Source organism: Rutilus rutilus, assembly GCF_951802725.1.
Source record: "Rutilus rutilus genome assembly, chromosome: 12".
NCBI classification, from domain to species: domain Eukaryota; kingdom Metazoa; phylum Chordata; class Actinopteri; order Cypriniformes; family Leuciscidae; genus Rutilus; species Rutilus rutilus.
In genome coordinates, this window is record NC_140217.1 from 21,223,157 (window position 1) to 21,242,497 (window position 19,341).

Consider the following 19,341-nt stretch of genomic DNA (forward strand, 5'->3'; position numbering starts at 1 on the left):
ATATATATGGTACTTCCGAGGTACTTAAAAAAACTGTAGTATGCGGTGTCGGGGAGTAACTAGTTACATGCAATGTGATTCAGAAATAAAAACATTCTTATTATTCATGCGTCACTTCATCTATCCCTGTCATTTCTTCACGCACACACAAACGTACACATTACCGTCAAACCCAGTATTAGTTTGTGGTTTCATACATAATCTGCTCTAAAGATTATAATTCTATTCTACTGAACTCTCATTTAAAAACCTTGAACTTTAAAGTAAAACACATTTACAAATAAAAAAAAAATCATAATTCTGTTATATTCACTTCAGAGAAAGGAAAATAGCCCAGAATAGCAGGCAGAGGAGCGAATGAGGCTGCAGTCACGACTGTGGAACTGAGTTTTAAGCTGTTTAAATTGAGAAATGGATCATTGGCTTTTGAGACTCGTGTGCGTTACACCTACAGCACTGTGAGGATGAGCTCTTCATGGTTTAGCTTGTTGGGTTTGTCTCTCAAGAGCCTCACAAACATGATGCAGAGAAGAGGAAACAATTAGTCCAAACTAGGTTACAATACTGTGATGTGGGTGTTCGGAGACCAATTAAAAAGTTTAAAGCAGCTGGAGATATTAACTTTTAGCAGCACTGCACTGATAAGCACTCAGGGTGTATAGAACATAGGGCTGGGCGATTTAAATCGTGAGATTGTTATGCGCATCTTGTCAGTAAAGCCGGTTCCTTGATTAGTAGTAAATCGCCATCACCTGCTTTCAGATGGAGCGGCATTTACTACACAGAGCCGTAGTTAACTGACAAGCGTCCGCGATTTTAATGCGATATGGCTCAGCTTGTCAGTTAACTACGGCTCTTTGTAGTAAATGCCGCTCCATCTGAAAGCAGGTGATGGCGACTTACTACTAATCAAGGAACCGGCTTTACTGACAAGATGCGCATAACAATCTCACGATTTAAATCGCCCAGCCCTAATAGAACACATAGTTTGGGATCAGAAAGATAAAAAAAAGAAACCTTTTATTCTCCAAGGATGTGTAACGCTGCATGAAGGTGTAAAGGCGAAGACATGCAACGGTATTTTATTTAAATAAACCAAAAGATAATCCAAGGAGACAATGATAACGATGATCATAATCCAATGGAGAAACTGGCAACAAAACAGCTTAGTCAAACTAAGACAATAACCGACAACTCAAGACTAAAACACTGGGATATAAATACAAGAGTTATGAATTAACTAAACAAGAAACAGGTGAAGAACATATTCAGTAACTATGGTAACTAACAAGTGTGTACTAGTAACCTAGGAACTGAGGAAACAGAAACAAACACAGGAACAAAAGGAAGTGAAGAGAAGATCAAAATAAGAGTCTCAAAACTGAACCAGACGCGACAGGATAAGAAATTGGACGATAAATTGATCAGTGACAAGACTTTTACATTGCTCCAAAAAAAAAAAAAAAAAAAAAATTTTGTTGAACTTTCTATTCATCAAAGAATCTTAAAAAAATTATCACGGTTTCCACAAAAATATTACGTTATTCAGCTGTGATAATAATGTTAATTGATAACTAAATCAGCACATCAGAATGATTTGACACTAAAGACTGGAGTAATGGCTGCTGAAAATTCAGCTTTGCCATCACAAGAATAAATTACATTATAATTAAATTGCATTACAAAAATATATTAAAATATAAAACAGTTATTCAAAATTGTAATAATAATTCACAATATTACTGTTTTTACTGTATTTTTGACCAAACACATTCCGCCTTGGTGAGCAAAAAACTTCTTTCAAAAACATAAAATAACATTTGTTCTTCAGGTGGGGAATGTGGGCTCACCTGTCCACAGTTGGGTGGCACAGAGGTCTGCTGTCATAGGGAGACAGGTAACTGCAGGAAGCCGACCCACCCACCACACGCATCTTAAACAGTTCAGTAGTCTGTGGAAGGCAAAATACAGCTTTTTAGCACAAATGTAACAATTATATTCTTTATTCTCTATCACTATTCTCCTAAGTTTCTCCTACAATCTCCTGAGAGTTATGGATTCAGAATAAAGTCTGTTTACTCCCTGTTGTTTACTCCTCATCTCATTCATGCATGCTGCACACCAACCTGCTGCACATGATTGTCAAAACATTTGGTAACTAAACAGAATTTCCTTAAGTTCAGTGACAACGTTACAATGTTTACATGGTACGACTGGTAGCCTAATGTTTTTATTAGTGCTTGACTCAAATTTCAGGATATCAATCCATTCGCTTGTGATTCAATTCCAATCCTGATTCAATATCGATTAATTTGGATAAATATCAAGTACAGAAGCTACATGTTAATTTTTCTCTAGGAAAAATCTCTCAACTAATGCTGTAAACATACAGGGAGCCCTGTCAGCTGGTATTATTATTAAAGGTTAAAATTAACAACTCAAATTAATATAATGCATTTTTTTTATAATAACATTATACTATAATATGTAATAGGCCTATAGTGTTAGCAAAATACTCTATAGTAATTTTTTTCTTGCTAACTAAGGTAAATGTATGGAAGCTTGCTTCCGCCACAGAATAAAACAATTTAAAAGATAATTGCGAGATATAAACTCACAATTGTGACTTTTTTCCTCAGAATTGCAAGTTTATATCTCACAATTCTGACTTTATAACACGTAATTGCGACTTTATATCATGCAATTGCGAGATAAAAAGTCGCAATTACCTTTTTTATTTTTTATTCTGTGGTGGAAACAAGTTTCCATATAAATGTAACGTGACATTGTTTACAAGCTGTTTAATTGACGTCTATCCACCGTTGAAACACGGATGGAGCGATTACAGGAGACATGATTCATTTCAGTAAGTTATACTATACCTTTCAACATACCTTCTGATGCTCATATACGTTTATTTACTATTAACTAGTAAGAGATGATCGGTTCAAGAGGCGCTTGACCTGAGGCGCTACAGCGATCTGTCACGCGCCACATTAAAGAGCGCCAAAAAGGTATTTATTATTTTAATTTTGGAATACAATTGACAGAATTTAAAAGCTGAGACTTTGATTCATATCAAAAGTAACCTGCTCTGTCTTGTCTGTCTGTGTCCTCTTTGCTCCGCCATTTTTCACTGCGTGAGAAAATGGATGTGTGGCGTGAGAGCAGTGTTAACTGAGCGAGTCTCACGCTGAATGCGTGACAGTTGGCAGCCCCGAGGGACTTAAGAGAAAAAAAATCTTACCAATCCAATCTTTTCAATAGTAGTGTACATAGATCAGAACTTTATCTGATGTTAAATTAGGAGTGAACATTTCCCTTCAGAATCTGGTGTGACCTTGAGTGACAATAACAGCAATCAAACGTTTTCGGTAATTGGGGATCAGGCCTCTGCGTGTTAAGTGCCGTTGTCTTATCGTCTTTCTGTTGAACTGTAGTTCAAGAACTGACACCCTTTAGAAAACGCAGGATTCTTCGTTCCATCAATAAATGTTAAGCCTTGTCCAGAGGCAGTAAATTAGCCCCAAACAACAATAATAATGCCACCACCGTGCTTTACAGTTGGGATTATTATAATATTATTGAATGCAGTATTTTGGTTTTCCCCAAATGTAATGCTTCTCATTTAAACCAAAAGTTATATTTAGGACTCATCTGTCCACAAGACATTCTTCCAATAGTCTTCTGGCTCACGGTCTCTGGCAAACATTAGACGGGTAGCAATATTCTTCTTGGAGAGTGTTTGCTCGATGGTGGACTCATAAACACTAATCTTAAATAATGTAAGAGAGGCCACAGGTCCTTTAGATGTTACTATGGGGTTCTTTCTAGAATATAAGATGTCTTTCTCCTGGAGTGATATTTGTTAGACATCCACTCCTATGTAAAGTAACATTGTAGCTTCTTCTACTTGTATACGTTAATAGCAAGAACTGTAATCTGATAGGTGGAAAATAGTTTTGCAAACTTTTCCAGCCTGGGAAGCATCAATAATGATTTTTTAGGAAGTTGACCAAGGCATGGCAAACTTCCACAAACATGTGTGATAAGGGCTAGACATAAAGGGAGAGTTAACCTTAAAATGAAGCAAGTATGGTTGAGCTGCCATTGACCCAATTTGATGTTTTCTATGTATGTGCGCTGATCAATGTTTATATGTGAATAAAAGCCTGAATTAAATCTGTTCAATTTATAACACGATTGTGTTTCTTCAGAAGACTTGATTCGTATTACTTGTACCATCTCTCTATTAACTTTTTGAAGTTTGAATTGAGGGAAAGTTTCATTAAAAAATATCTTCATTTGTGTTTTGAAGATGAAGTCTTATGGGTTTGGAACAACATGAGGATGATAAAATGACAGAATTGTTTTTTTGTTTTTTTTGGGTGAACTAATTCTTTTCAGCTCCAGGTTGACCTTTGTTCAGTTGACCAGGGCCAATTTTGTCCCATTAATTACCTTATTCCAATGACGTTTTCAAATATCTGATAATCCTAAAGGTTCACATACAAGTATATAAGTGACAACATTTCATTTTCATGACAAAAGGATTTAGAATAAGATATGATCCTTTTGAAGATCAAATGTTTATAGCAATATGGAAAATTCTTAATTCACAAACTTTCTGGCATCATTGAAAATAATAATGAAATTCTCTTGATAATATACATTTTTGGGGGTGAACTAATGCATTAAAAGAGGATGGAAAAATGGCATTTGTTTATTCTTTTCTCTGGGAATGACAGTAGCATAGTGGAAATGAGGAAGAGAGGAACATCAGGATTTTAAGCATAAATAGAACAAAATGGAGCTGCACTCAAGCGCACAGAGTGATAAATTAAAGATTTAATGGGAACCAATGAACAGATGAAAACGGCAGCAGTCTTTTGTTTGAGGAGGTGAGTTTATATTGGTCCTTTAATTTATTATCCCGAGAAGACGTTAAAACAATACAACTCTGCTCTGCAGTACTGGCCAATTTGTTGTACTGAAGCACTTAGAAGACAATGTAAGATCTCTTGTGTCTTTCTATCTCATTAATTTTCTGAAACATGTTCTAAAAGTCTCCTAAACAATCTAATGGGTCTAATACTGTAAGAACAAATAATTGTAAAGAACAAGACTGGTGTTACAAAACAGTGGCATCTATGGCATTTAAATGATATGACTGAAGCTGTAAGTTAAATATACTATAGTAATTCAAAATATATTTTGAATTTTAATTCAAGATTATTCACTGACTTTATGACAAACTTCATGAATGTTAAAGAAGAATCTCTTTTTTGGGAAAATGGATACAACAGTGAGCCTCAGAGGGCAGCGTTGGCACATGACCATTTATGGTCACATTCCTGCATATTTAAACTTATAAGGAAATAACATAGCGCTTCAGGATGTATCTAAAAGGTAATGACCGATGAATAATAATTAACACATGTGTTCATATTCAGTCAGTAAGTCCAACAGGTGTGTACTGTACACATGACCATTTCTCTTTCTCCTCATCTCTTCATCTCCTGTATTCAACTAATTGGTCTGTGATTATCCTTCCCTCATCTAAACATTTAAGCTTGCAGTGAGAGCGGTGTCATAATTATCGAGAGGCTTCTGTCATAATAAAGAAATTCAATATCCCATAATTACCCTAGCTCTAACCGCAGCACATGGCGCTAACATCAAAACCTGAGAGTAGTAATCCATGATCAGCTCACACTCACCTTTACGATCGTATTTTTTTGAAATAAGTAAAGCTTATTGCAGACACTCTGTCGCAAATGATCCCAAGAAAGAGTCCTTTCTACTCTCATCAGGAACGGAGGCCCAAACCTGGAGAAAGAAAGCAAAAGTCAAAATGAGTGAAAGCACAATTTTGTGTAGACCTAAGACTTATTTATTTTTCCCTGCATCACTACTCTAAGATTATCTGACTATATAAATATGCATTTTCTCAATCCGGCAAGCTCTAATCTGATTGGTTGACATTACAATAGTAAGGATGTCATGTTATACCTGTTTAAGACTCTTATTCTGAAAGATATTTCTGTTCCATTGCTTTGGTTTTCTCTTCCTGTGTTTGAGTTTGTTTCCATAGTTACCAATTATGGTTTTCATGATTTCTGATTATGTTCACCTGTGTCTTGTTTAGTTCCTCATTTACCCCTGTATATATCTATCTATCTAGTTTATCAGTTATTGTCTTGGTTAAACTAAACTGTCATCTCCGCAATTTGGATTATCTTCTTGTTTGAAATAAACTACTGCTGCAATATATCCTTGCCTCACTCTTCCCTCCCTGAACATTACAAAGGCGACACAGCATTTATTAAGTCATGATTGCTTGATGAGGATGAAATAATCACTGGATTTGCCAGAGTTTGCCAGGTTAGCAACATCAAATCTTTGAAAGATATTCAGAGTTTAGTTTGAAGCAATTTATTAAGCATTAAGTTAACTAGATAGTCCGTAGAATCTGAGTCTATAAAATATTTCCATTATTTTTCCAAGTGTTTCTGTATTAACATTGGTAGAGATTGCTGTGCCCCTTTTTATCCACACCAGTCTAATATTGTGGTATAAACTGTGGTGTTTTGCTTTATACTGTATGTCGTTCAGACCATTACTTCCTGTCTAAATGGACAGATATTGGCCAGAATAAGCTGCAGTGTGGTTTGTCGTTTAGTCTGGCTAGCCAAACTGCTGCACCACACACAAAAAATAAGATTTCCCAAGAACTAAAATAGTCACTTCCCCAGTAATCAGATATTACAGGTAGTCCTGCTTCTAAGTGACATTAGTTGAGTCAAGCAAACTTGTCTCTGCACATTAAGTTAGGACAGGATCAAATTAACATTGCAAAAGTTATACAATTCACCTCTCACATAGAAAATATGAACCTGATTTTTGATATAACCCTTATATTTTGTTGCAATTGTTGAACCAGAAAGGCAACTTCACTATCAAATGTGGGCCAGAGGCTGGGAGGCATCTGCCATTAAGGTGCAGTACACAAACACTTCCTCTTTTTCTCTCTCGCTCGCTCGCTCTCTCACTCTCTCGCTCCTTCCTTAGGCCCTAAAATGTCATCCTGGCATTTGTAGGTGTTCCAGGGGAATACCTGTCATCTGTTTCCACCCATTGCCCTGTGTCCACGGGTGAGGGAGCGATACTTTGATTGACAGCTGGAGGTTAGGGACAAAGACTGCCAGATGCAGCACTCCCCAGAGTCCAGTATCAGTGCATCTGTAGTTGGAGCATGTAAGATGATTCCTGTGCTGCAGTTTACTTCCTTGGATTATTGATTCTGACAGCGCTGACTGATCTGACTTGTATGAATTAATGTCCTTGTGAATCTAGAAATGTCTCTTGTACCAGTAGGTCTAAAATTAATTTCCAATGAATCACTCGACTTGCACGTTTGGGATATTGGATCTTTAAAATGATAAATATACACATGGATTTTAAATGGTCTGTTAAATTCAGGATTGATTTTAAAGTTCTCTTGTTTGTTTACAAGGCCCTATCAGGCCTTGCCCCCCAGTACATCAGTGATCTTATTATTCCCTACTCTCCTTCTAGAGTTCTCAGGTCCTCTGACCAACGGCTTTTAAAGGTCCCTCGTTATCATTTAAAATCAAAAGGAGATTGTGCTTTTTCTGTGGTAGGTCCCAAACTCTGGAATAGTCTCCCATTCCACGTGAGGTCAGCTCCATCAATTGCCACTTTTAAGTCTTATTTAAAAACGTATTTATTTTCTTTAGCTTTCGAATAAGTTATGTTTGCTTTGTTATATGATTTTAATGTTTTCGCTTCTGTAAAGCACTTTGGAGCAACGTCTGTTGTTTAAAAATGTGCTATATAAATAAAGTTGCTTGCTTGCTTGCTTTTAATCACACGATAATATTTCTGCAGGAACAAACAACTATAGCAAATGACTGAATGCTGCAGCCTTACACCCATCTGCTTCACATTTTGTTATTGCAAACACTTAATAAATGAATTACATTTTCTTAACAAAATTAATGTATATTTTTAAATGTGTAAAACAGTCAAATCTAATTTTACATATAAAACTAAAAATAGGCCCACAACATTAAAGATCCAGTGGTATATTAAAACGTGGGCATGGTGTTCTTTTTATCCCTGTTTGCACCAAAAAGGTTTTTTTTAAAGAAAGTTTCATCTGACCACAGAAACCAGTCCCGTTTGAAGTTCTAGTCGGTTCTGACAACTGGAAATGCTGGAGTTTGTTTCTGGATGAGTGAGGAGGATTTTTCTTGAAACCCTCCTAAACAACATGTGGTGATGTAGGGGTTGTTTTTTTTTAGGCATTCCGACCCCAAAATTCAACTAATTTCAGCAATTCTCCATCTGTGATTCTTGGAGTCTTTGGCCACTCAAACTTTCCTCCTCACCGTGCATTAAGACAACACGTCTATACATCTTCCAGGCAGATTCGTAACATATTTAGTTGATTGGAACTTCTTAATTATTGCCCTGATGGTGGAAATGGGGATTTTCAATTCTTTAGCTATTTTCTTACAGCCACTTTCTTTTTCGTGATGCTCAACAATCTTTTGATGCACATCAGAACTATATTCTTTGGATTTACTCATTGTGATGAATGATTAAGGGAATTTGGCCTTTGTTTTTCCTCATATTTAAACTCCTGTGAAACACGAAGCCATAGCTAGACAATTTCATGTTCTTAGTCACTCTGGTGTGCAAAAAAAAAAAAAGTAAATATTAACGGAAATATACTTCAGAGATATTTTACTCATAAAAAATTCTAGAGGTGCCAATAATTGTGGTGTTTTGGAGAAAAACATTCATTTCAAAATGCAATTTTCCCCCACTTTCAATATTTTTTTGCTTCAATGAAAGGTTAGATTTTTTTATAATTTTGTTTGAATGAAAGATCAAAAGGATAAACAATGCAGATTTATTTTTTACAGCCATCATTGACCATATTTACCAGTGGTGCCATTACTTCTGACCACAACTGTAATTATAAACATTTAAGCTCCATTTAACTATCCATCAAAGGGGTTAGAACATTCAAATTTCAGAGAGGAATTCAAGCAAACAATTTGGGGTTCAGTTGGCAAAAAGGTTGGGAAACCCTTAAAGGGGTCCTTCTGTAACATTAGGTTTAAGATAGTGAAGTAGTGCTTTAGTCACCTTGTAGCTTCTTGGCCAGATCCAGCAACATTGCAGAGTAACAGGAGGATCTTTGAAGAACCACCCTGATTCAAGAATTCTGATGATAACGTCCCTGAGGGTGGTAACCTGTGACCTTTGGGCTCTGCGGTGTATGGGGACGAAGGGAGGGAGTGATGGATCCCTATGAAAGATAAAAAGAAACAAGCATCTTATTAAACATCAAAAGTGTTGCAAAATAATAGTGTGTAATTATAAATCAGTTCAGTGAGAAAATTAGACCTTTGTACGTAGTGCCATCAAAACTTAAAAGAAAATGAAAAAGAAAGGTCAGTTATGTTTCATACATTTACAGTGAGTTAAAGGGGTATTTATCCAACAATTCCATTATTTTTAAATTATGGGTAATGGGTATTTTTAAGTAATGGGTGTGTTTTGGGATTTACGTGCGTTAAACCAATCAGAGTCTCATCTCCCATTCCCTTTAAATGCCAGTTGCGCTCGCGCCATGGCAGATTTGCTATTTACATGACGGAATTTGATAGTGGAAAGACCGAAGCCGTCTCCAGAGCGCAAACGGAACTGCTCGTGTGCGAGGTAAAAGTGCGCAGACCATCTACGGGACAAGCCGGATTCCACCATATCTTTATGTACACAATAATCATCTTTTACATTGTAATCCTTTTATTTTAAATATTTGGCATGTTTTTGTGCTGCTGTGCGTCCCTGTGTGTTTAATAAGCAGAGTGTACGCGCATTGTGGACCCGCCTTTAGGCGCACATTACTAACTCGCTCTTTAAATAACATAAATAAATAAATAAATATTGCGCCATTGACTTTAGACCAGGTTTCAGTGGCGCAGTCTATTTCTGTTGCCTCAAAATAGCAACGTGCCAAAACTGCGTCAGAACACACCTCGTTTTCAGACCAGCACGCACCATGGGTGCACAATGGGCGCAAATGCATTTGCTATTTAAACAAATTGGCGCAGGACGTGAAAATGATAACTGCGTCGGACTGTAACTAGCAAAAAACACTTGCATCGCGCTTGGCGCTGCATTGCGCCGGGTGTAAGATAGGACCCTGAATATGTAAACGTAGAGTAGGCGGTCAATATATGCTCTTGGTGATCAATATATGATATTATGATATATATGATATATGACTTTCCAATGACCCATTTTGCAGCTCAATTTTTTGGAATGGAAAGTGTGATTGTTATATAGTGTGTTCTATAGTGTGTTAGTAAGTTCTCTTACTTGTGTTTTCTATATGTTGTATCTTGTGTATCAGTATGTGTAGACATGTATGATACATGTATAATTTTATTCCTGCATCAATCTTGTAACTACCCTTTGGTTTCCTTGGTGACTGCTGGCATGCTCTGATATTTCACTTCAATCAGAAGTGGATGTTTGATCCTGAATTGTGATTAAAAGCCAACAATGCAGGACAACACACACACACACACACACACACACACACACGGTTTATGGAGACTCTCCATAGGCGTAATGGTTTTTAATACTGTACCAACTGTATATTCTATCCCCTAACACTAACCGTACACCTAAACCTACCCATCACAGAAATCCTTTGGCATTTTTTGAATTTCAAAAATACACTATTTTTTTAGCCATTTTGTCAATGAGGTCACAGGAAGTTTCCTCGCAAACCATGTTTGCGCAGTAATACCTTTGCTGATCTCTATCTACATACAGTAGAATCAAAATTTATTGTGACTAACTTTATTTATAACTTTATAAATAAACTGTATTTATTGTGGGTTTTTTTTATTTATTTTTTTTTGCTTTAAAAATCTCATTGATATCTATGTCATTTTCTCTTATGTTACTTTTCTCATTAAGTCATCTAAAATGTGTCATCTTATCTTTCTATAAATGTGATTGATCCATTTTGAATGGGAAAACCAATGCAAATTTTATCATGGCAAACCTTTGGTGTTACTTAATTTTTTTAAAGAAGTATCTTGTGCACACCAAGGTTCCATTAATAAAATACAGTAAAACATTAATATTGTAATTTAAAATAACCGTTTTCTATTGTACTAGATTTTAATATGTAATTTATTCCTGCTATGAATATAAAAAGAAAAAAGAAATTAACATCATTATTCCAGTCTTCAGTGTCACATGATCCTTGATAAATCATTTTAATATGCTGATTTGGTGCTCAATAACATAATGAATAAAAAGTTCAAAAGAAATGTCAGAATTTTTTACCATTTCAAGTTAATCTGAAATACTAAAGACTGACATTGTTACAAAAAAAATCCTGTCCCTTTTGATCAATTGGTAAACTGTCAGTTTAGGGGCCAATTCTCACTATTAACTAGTTGCTTATTAGCATGCATATTACTAGGATATTGGCTGTTTATTAGTACTTATAAAGCACATATTAATGCCTTATATACTGCATGACCATATTCTACATCCCTTAATCCTACCCAATACCTAATCTTAACAACTACCTTACTAACTATTAATAAGCAGAAATTAGGAAAAAAAGTTATAGTTAATAGTTAGTTAATAATGAGAATTGGACCCTAAACTAAAGCGAGACCGATCAATTTCATGCATCCTTGCTAAAAAAAAAAATTCATACTGCTCCTTAACTTTTGAATGTTAATATACATTCAAGGTCGCAAAACACTAAATAACACAAACACTAAATACCAGGGTTTTTTGTCATTTAACTTTCATTTCATGTAATATATCTGACAGAACTCTATGCTTGTAGACTGTTCCTAGACATTATTCGACATATATTCCCTGTATAATATGAATACAGTTACACTGACCAATACTTGACACCATCAAAATAAGTTCTGGATAAATATTGGTTCTCTTTAGCAATCCAATGAGATAAGTAGCAAGTGCTTATGTACAATATCTTCTTTTCATGGCAGGATGGAAGTGTTTCTATCTCACTCTCTGATTCGCTCTCTATCGCACACTCACAGCAGGCCTTACTCGTCAGTGTCTCATTTGAGGGCCAGCTGGAGCAGATTGAAGAGGGGAACTGTGAGCTTGTGAGAGCCATAATTAAACTTGGCCCTCACTGACACACACATACATTTCACACTTTCACAGACGCAAACATACTAAGACCAACCCACAGTTTGAATGCTTTTGCAGAACAATGCAGTCTTTTCTGGATATTGACAGAATTTTTCTGTTCAGCCATGACTTTATTTTAAGGCCAAAGGACGAGCCAATAGAGGCTCCTAACAGTGCTGGTTAGTTGTTAGTTGTTAGCTGTAACTGATTATATGTAATCTGGATTACGTAATCAGATTCCAAAACAAAACATTTGCATGATTTCAGTTCTCTGATGTCGGGTAATGGTCATATAGTCACACTTTTTTGTGTTTTGTTTTTGTGTTATAGTGTTTTATTTGTATTGTTTTTATTTTAAATAAGATTAATTCATTACGGACCCCCTGCAATTACTTCAACACCAGTTTTCGAAATCCTAATGTACAGTAATGTAAAGTTTAATACTCTTCATGTTGTTGATAAAAACGGCAATGTATTTTCTTTATATTTGCACTTTTATGTCAATATGGTACAAGATTATCCTATTCAAATCAATGTGATAAATGGGTAAGGTCAAAAGTAATCTAATGACATACTAAAATGTGACATGTAAACACTGCAGATCACTGATTGGTCAGAGAGAATAGTCACTACCAGCATTATTGGATTTGCGACATGAGACACCAAACCCAAACAAACAAACTTCTTCATCTTGCAGTGAAAAACATCCACATGCCGAGAATCAAGAACACCATTCCATCGATATGCTCCATTGCTCCTGTGTAGTGCATTTGTTTGTGACGCGTTTATGATGATGCCACGGCTATAGAGGCGCCGCAACTATTACGATCAGTCTATAATCCCACCCAATTTTAAGCAGTACTAAACTGCAGTGGAAAAGCTAACCGAGCCAAGCCATGCCGAGCCGTGCCGCGCCAAGCCGTACCATGCAGTGGAAAAGCGCCATAAAATAAATAAAAAAGTACAGTCCAATTATATTACCTAAAATGTGTAATGTAATAGATTACATTACTCTTTAAAATTTGTGTCATGTAATTTGAAATAAGTAGCGTATTACAATTTGTAAGTAATCTATCAACCACTGACTTGCCTTCAATCTCAGCAGTTTTCCTTTGTTACCTCACAACAATAATACAATTTTCCTTGAGCTTTTGACATATAAGAGGTAATCATCCAATAAGAATATCCTGTACGTTTCAGAACTGAAACCTTCCTTGTTAGTCCAAAAACAGCTTTTATTGTAACCAAGCCCAGAAAACGACTCGTTATAGAATGTGCCTATAGGTGAAAGACCGACATTGCGTGTTAGTGAGATGACAAGGAGAGAGGAGCGATGGATAACTGGACTAAAAATAATATTACCTAAAGGGTCCTAATGCTAGGAATGTGGTTATTTATTTTCAACAATGTGAATGTCTCAGTTGAGCATTATTTGTTTGTTCGGTGCATCTTACTGTGAATTCGCTTGTAAATCAGTCGCAATTTCGGCACAGGCTTTGCAAACGGACTTTTACGATATGGCCTTGACAGTAATGCCACAACATGTAAGTAACTGTTAATTCTAATGCACGATCTGTGAAAAGTGATTTCTGATATGTAATGATTCATGTCGCTATAGTCAGATGTTCTTTGTCTGTGTGTCAGAAAATCAAACCAGTGACTAAATGGTCAACTTCACATTGTTTCTCTTAGTAGGATGAAAATAATCTTATTTAGACTGATTAAATTATATAGAAAGCGATCAAAGAACGCTCCCTTTACAATCGTTGGAGCTGTCAATCAAACAGCGCAAGTTTATCAGTGGCTGAGTTCTGGACTCTCGCCAAAACTCCCGTTATAATCAACAAATCTCTTATTTACATTCTGTTTGCACTGTTAGTTATGATGAAAGCTTTCGTGAGAGTGCAGAAATTGAGTTACAATGACGAGATCACAGCATTCATGCGCTCAACATGTCTGTGATTGGCTACATGCTCATCACTGCAACCTTTCATGCCACTATCTAAATATAATGCTATAGATCTAAATATAGTGCTATAATCAACACTTTCCACCAGTAGTTAACCTTGAGAGCTGTAATAGTAAAGATGTCAGCCAATCACAGCAGTGGGCGTTTACACTGAAGTCTCACAGCAGACACGCCCCTTCAAACAGAGCGTTCAAATCAGAGGGCTAAAATCAGGGTAGCAAAAATACCTTTTATTTCTAAATTCTGACTAACATTATAAATGCACCCCAAGAAACATTATAAAACAATAAGACAATGCAGTCCATGACCCTTTAAGTTACTTGTATAGCATGTGAGCCATAATGTTAATTAATTTTGACTCGCTTACAAACTTAATTTAACCTGGACTATTACTTTAATTCCACCACACTAGATACATGATGACATAACAGTTCTGAGGAAGATGACGACTCTAATAGCAATATTAGATATTAGTAATTCATTAAAGTGGCAGTAAAAGAGTAGTCCATGCAGAATGAATTATTCACTGGTCTGGGCTGGAGAGTCCAGACAATACCAGGCAAATCTACAAGAGCATTGCACAACATCAGAGAAGTGGAGTGTGTATTTGCTCAGTTACACATGACCTCACCAAACCTCTATCAACTTATGCTTCAGAGAGACTCAGATGTAGTCTAAGAACAGTTCAGAGTCACAGATGATCTTCTAACCTAGTCTGTCAATCACATCTCAAGGGAGGGAATTTGGTATATGCACTGGAAAAGAGGACAAAGATATTGCTACCTGCATAAAGATACCTGCTACCAAATGTGAGCTACTATAGACTGTAAAATGTTTGTAATATTTACAGAAAAAGTTAAAAAGTTAATTGGTTAACTAAGTTACCTTACCATATACAGTGAAAAACTGTAGATTGGTTTAATTGGTAATTGGTTTATCACCAAATTATATGTAATATGGTGTAGTTCCTGTGTGACAGCACAAGATTATATTTTATTGAAATAGTTTTGTTTATTCTTATTTCAGTAATGTACATGAAAGGTGTTTTGACATAGAATCGCATAAATCCGAGTCTGAGGACGTGAACATGACGCGGCCATCTGTTATGCGGTGTGTACTTTGAACTTAACACCTTTAACCTTATAATTGATTATTCTCAGATTAGGTAAAGTAAGTCGATTCGAGTCTGGCCTAAATTCTAAGCATAAAATGCTTAAAATTTTGTCAAGACTTCTCCTTGGTATGCTCTTGCTCAAAGCCTTAAAACACTATAAATCAAAGCCTCAAAGGCAGTTTTTGCATTGTCTGTACTCTGTACAATAATCATGCTTTCAATCAAAGGTGCAGACAGCTCTGGGCTTCTTGTCTTCAGCTCTGGGCTTTAGAGTCGGGGGTTTTGACGTATCAGTATCCAAAGAGGCAATCAACTCTTCAGTCTTTTATATTCCTGTTGTTCACCGCCAAAGTTAGGTTCTAATCTTCGTGATTGACGTACGTTGTAACTTTCCCAAGACTCAAGATCCTTCTAAGGCCTCGCAGGTGCAAGCTGTCCGCCTTTTCATGTCCTTGAACTCCTGTAAACTAAGGTGGCTGATTTCCTTTCAAGGTTCTAGGAGTAGGACCACAATAGAACCTGAGTTCTTTGTTTCCTTGAACATATACACACACACACACACACACACACACACACACACACACACACACACACACACACACACACACACACACACACACACACACACACACACACACACACACACACACACACACACACACACACACACACACACACACACACACACACACACACACACACACACACACACACACACACACACACACACACACACACACCTGTGTACTGGCAGTCCAGTTTCACTCTTCCTCCTCATGGGTAGGCACACACATAAATAATTAACAATAACTGTACATCTCTGCCCAAGCAATGCATTATACTAAATACATTACCCAAATATGTGTAAAAGCATCTCAAATAAATAAACAAGGAGGCAGAGTAATTGCATTTCCTTGATATTATAAAACAGTTAATATCGTCAAAAAATAAATAAATAAACGGCTTTATATATGGTCAGACATATATTATTATATTATATTACTGTCATTATATTATTATTATTGACCAAAATCAAGTTCAAAAGGAGTTACAATGTTTATGACCAGTGAACTAGGAGAATTTCAGACATGCGTGTTTTGTCTGTCATTAAATGGCCGCATCTGAGGCAGTAAGTGCATTGCATTACGTTTTAATCAACTTACAGGTTATAAAGTTTACTGTAGCTACTGTATGTGGGCACTCTGTTTTTTCTGTTATTTTGTCAAAATCTCATGTTAATAAAGATGAAGTGCTTTGCACAGGCTATTTTAGACAGCATTGGGTATGACTCGACGACAAATGCTAGATTAAGACTCTTCTCCACTCCTCAAATACATAAAACATTAGCATTGAGTAAAGAAAACAATGTATCCACTATCCTAATTTGTATACATCTTGAATCTGAAAGGGATGCTCAATTTTCTGTATAAAAAAAGTTCAGTTAAAAAATAAAAGCAATTTTAAGAAAGGGCTTTATAAGTGGACACAAAGCTGTGACATAATTGCAGAGTGACAGAAGACTACAACCCACATTTTAGTGCCGATCGGTAACCGTCATGTGTAATCACGCAGAGAGTGACAAACTGCATCTGAAGCTTTCACTGCAGTTGTAGCTGTATGTATATAAAATATGCCTTCAAGCAAAAAGTTATTTATAATGTAATTGAAAGTTTCTAACAGCTTGATGAACGCTCTTAATATACTGCACATTGTAAAAGAAATGAGGCCCATGACAAAGCTGGGCAGCACTTGTTTTCTGATATTGATGAGCTATAATTACTATATCTGTAAGAAAACTAGTTTTAGAACCAGGTAAAAAGCACAGGAGCATATGGCAATTGGAAAAAGGGATAATCCATAGTCTTAAAATGATCAGAAGTGAAATAAGAACAAGTGATCAAGTTTTCGGTCGAAAACATTACACTTAAAAACAATAATAGGCTAATCTTTTGTAACTGGAACAAACCAAATGTTCTCTCAGAAAATTGGTCAGGTGAAAATACTATCTACATGCCTTAATACATCAACACACATTACTGATTATTTCAAAATGGCCTCCAGTCAGGCCAAACAGAGGAAGATGGATTTATTTTTTGATCTTAGTTATGCCCAAGGTTACTTACTAGCTCAATTTTAAGTTACCTTTTCTTGTAACCATGATTGGTCATTGAAGGTCTAGCTATAATACCCCTTAAAACTCCTTGCATGCAATTACTGTTGTACAAAGTGTTATACAAATACATTTTAAAAGAATTCACTTCAATTGACCTTGCAGATGGATTGGTTCATTATCCTGTATGTTGTAGAGGGTTGTACCACAATAAAAGTTTATTTGGAAAAAAGAAAGCTGCATACAGATAAGAAGAAGGACGGAGACTCTAATTCCCAATCCATTTGTCTTTCTTTGCAGTAATCCCAGTGTTGTTATTTTCCATCAGATGGAATATCAATTTCTAAATCTAACACATAGCAAAAGTTCATTTTTTCAATAAGAAAGCCTTGGCAGACACCCAACACAGCCTAATCTGACTGGAAATTGCACAAGAAAACATATTTCATTGTAGTAGAAAAGGCCAAATCGGAGAAAGATCTACAGTATGTGAGCCTGATTTGCTTTACACTTCATTACACTTTCTAATTCAGTATTTTCAATATTAGCCATATTTAAAACTTATACTGTAGGCTATATATTTCATCATGTCATGAGTCATTTACAATGTTTTACTGATGCTACCTATCTGATGATAAATGTGGCTGCTGTGATCAGCAATGCAATTAAGATGGATAATATGCAAAATGCTAAAATATACTCATTAGTCAACCGTTGATAGCCAGATGAGCAGTAAGTAAAGTGTTTTGACAGAACCATGTGAACCTTGTATAATATGCTGATATTATGAGTTGTTCCACAACCCCTCATGTGAATATATATTCACATACAGTATTAATAACATGTAAGCAATGAATTTCAGCTGGTGTTGCACCCTATATGCATTTCTCCCCCAGAAAAAGTTCACATATATTTTAATAACATGCAATCACATAAGAAGATCATCCCTTGTGAAAAAGAAGTGCACTTAATTGTATTGAATGTCCAATTGTAGTGTACTTCAAATCTTAAGAGCACTTGACGAAAGCACACCTTCTTGCCCATGTTTTTTTTTTACAATTGCTATTAAAAACTACCCATTTGTAATAAAAAGTGCACTTTGTAATAATGTCAAAAGTTTTAGTTTAAAATACACTTAAATCATGTTTTAATAATCTTTTGTCATGCTTTAAAGGGATACTTCACCGTTTTTTCATATTAAACTATGTTATTCCCTTAACTAAGACGAGTTGATACATACAGTACCTCTCTCGTCTCAGTGCGTGCACTCAATCGCTCTGGCGCGCGGCGCCACTTTGATAGCACTTAGCTTAGCCCAGTTCATTCATTAGGATCCAAACAGAGATGAAGCTAGAAGCGACCAAACACCTCCACGGTTTCCCTATTTAAATACAGTTACACGAGTAGTTACACGACCAAGTATGGTGACACAAAATAAAACGTGGCGCTTTTCTAAGCGGGTAAAAAGGATAACTATAATGTATGGCGGAATAGCACATGAAGTTGGAAGCTCTTCGACTCGGCGCAGTAAAAAGTCACGCTTGAAAAATCCTCTCCCTCGCCGAGTCGAAGTGCTTCCAACTTCATGTGCTATTCCGCCATACATTATAGTTATCCTTTTTACCCGCTTAGAAAAGCGCCACGTTTTATTTTGTGTCACCATACTTGGTTGTGTAACTACTCGTGTAACTGTATTTAAATAGGGAAAACGTGGAGGTGTTTGGTCGCTTCTAGCTTCATCTCTGTTTGGATCCTAATGAATGAACTGGGCTAAGCTAAGTGCTATCAAAGTGGCGCCGCGCTTTAGCTAGAAAAAGTTGTTTATTCTACATGGAGCAAGTTGCCCCTCAATTTTTTTTTTTCATCCTCCACTTTTGACAACCCCCATAAGCACGGTCATCAATCTTC

General features: G+C 36.2%; 2 protein-coding genes across 2 annotated transcripts in view; one reads left to right on the forward strand and one right to left on the reverse strand.

The window, feature by feature from the left end:
• stx8 (syntaxin 8) overlaps window positions 1-19,341 on the forward strand; it is a 614,579-nt gene that overhangs the window by 427,204 nt on the left and 168,034 nt on the right. The gene's annotated exons all lie outside the window — the stretch shown is intronic.
• usp43a (ubiquitin specific peptidase 43a) overlaps window positions 1-19,341 on the reverse strand; it is a 101,489-nt gene that overhangs the window by 11,654 nt on the left and 70,494 nt on the right. Inside the window, exons 7-9 of the mRNA XM_084426271.1 lie at window positions 9,181-9,343; window positions 5,721-5,829; window positions 1,851-1,951 (exon numbers count right to left, since the gene is read on the reverse strand). Coding sequence (XP_084282397.1) covers window positions 1,851-1,951; window positions 5,721-5,829; window positions 9,181-9,343 — 373 coding nt within the window. The remainder of the gene's footprint in view (window positions 1-1,850; window positions 1,952-5,720; window positions 5,830-9,180; window positions 9,344-19,341) is intronic.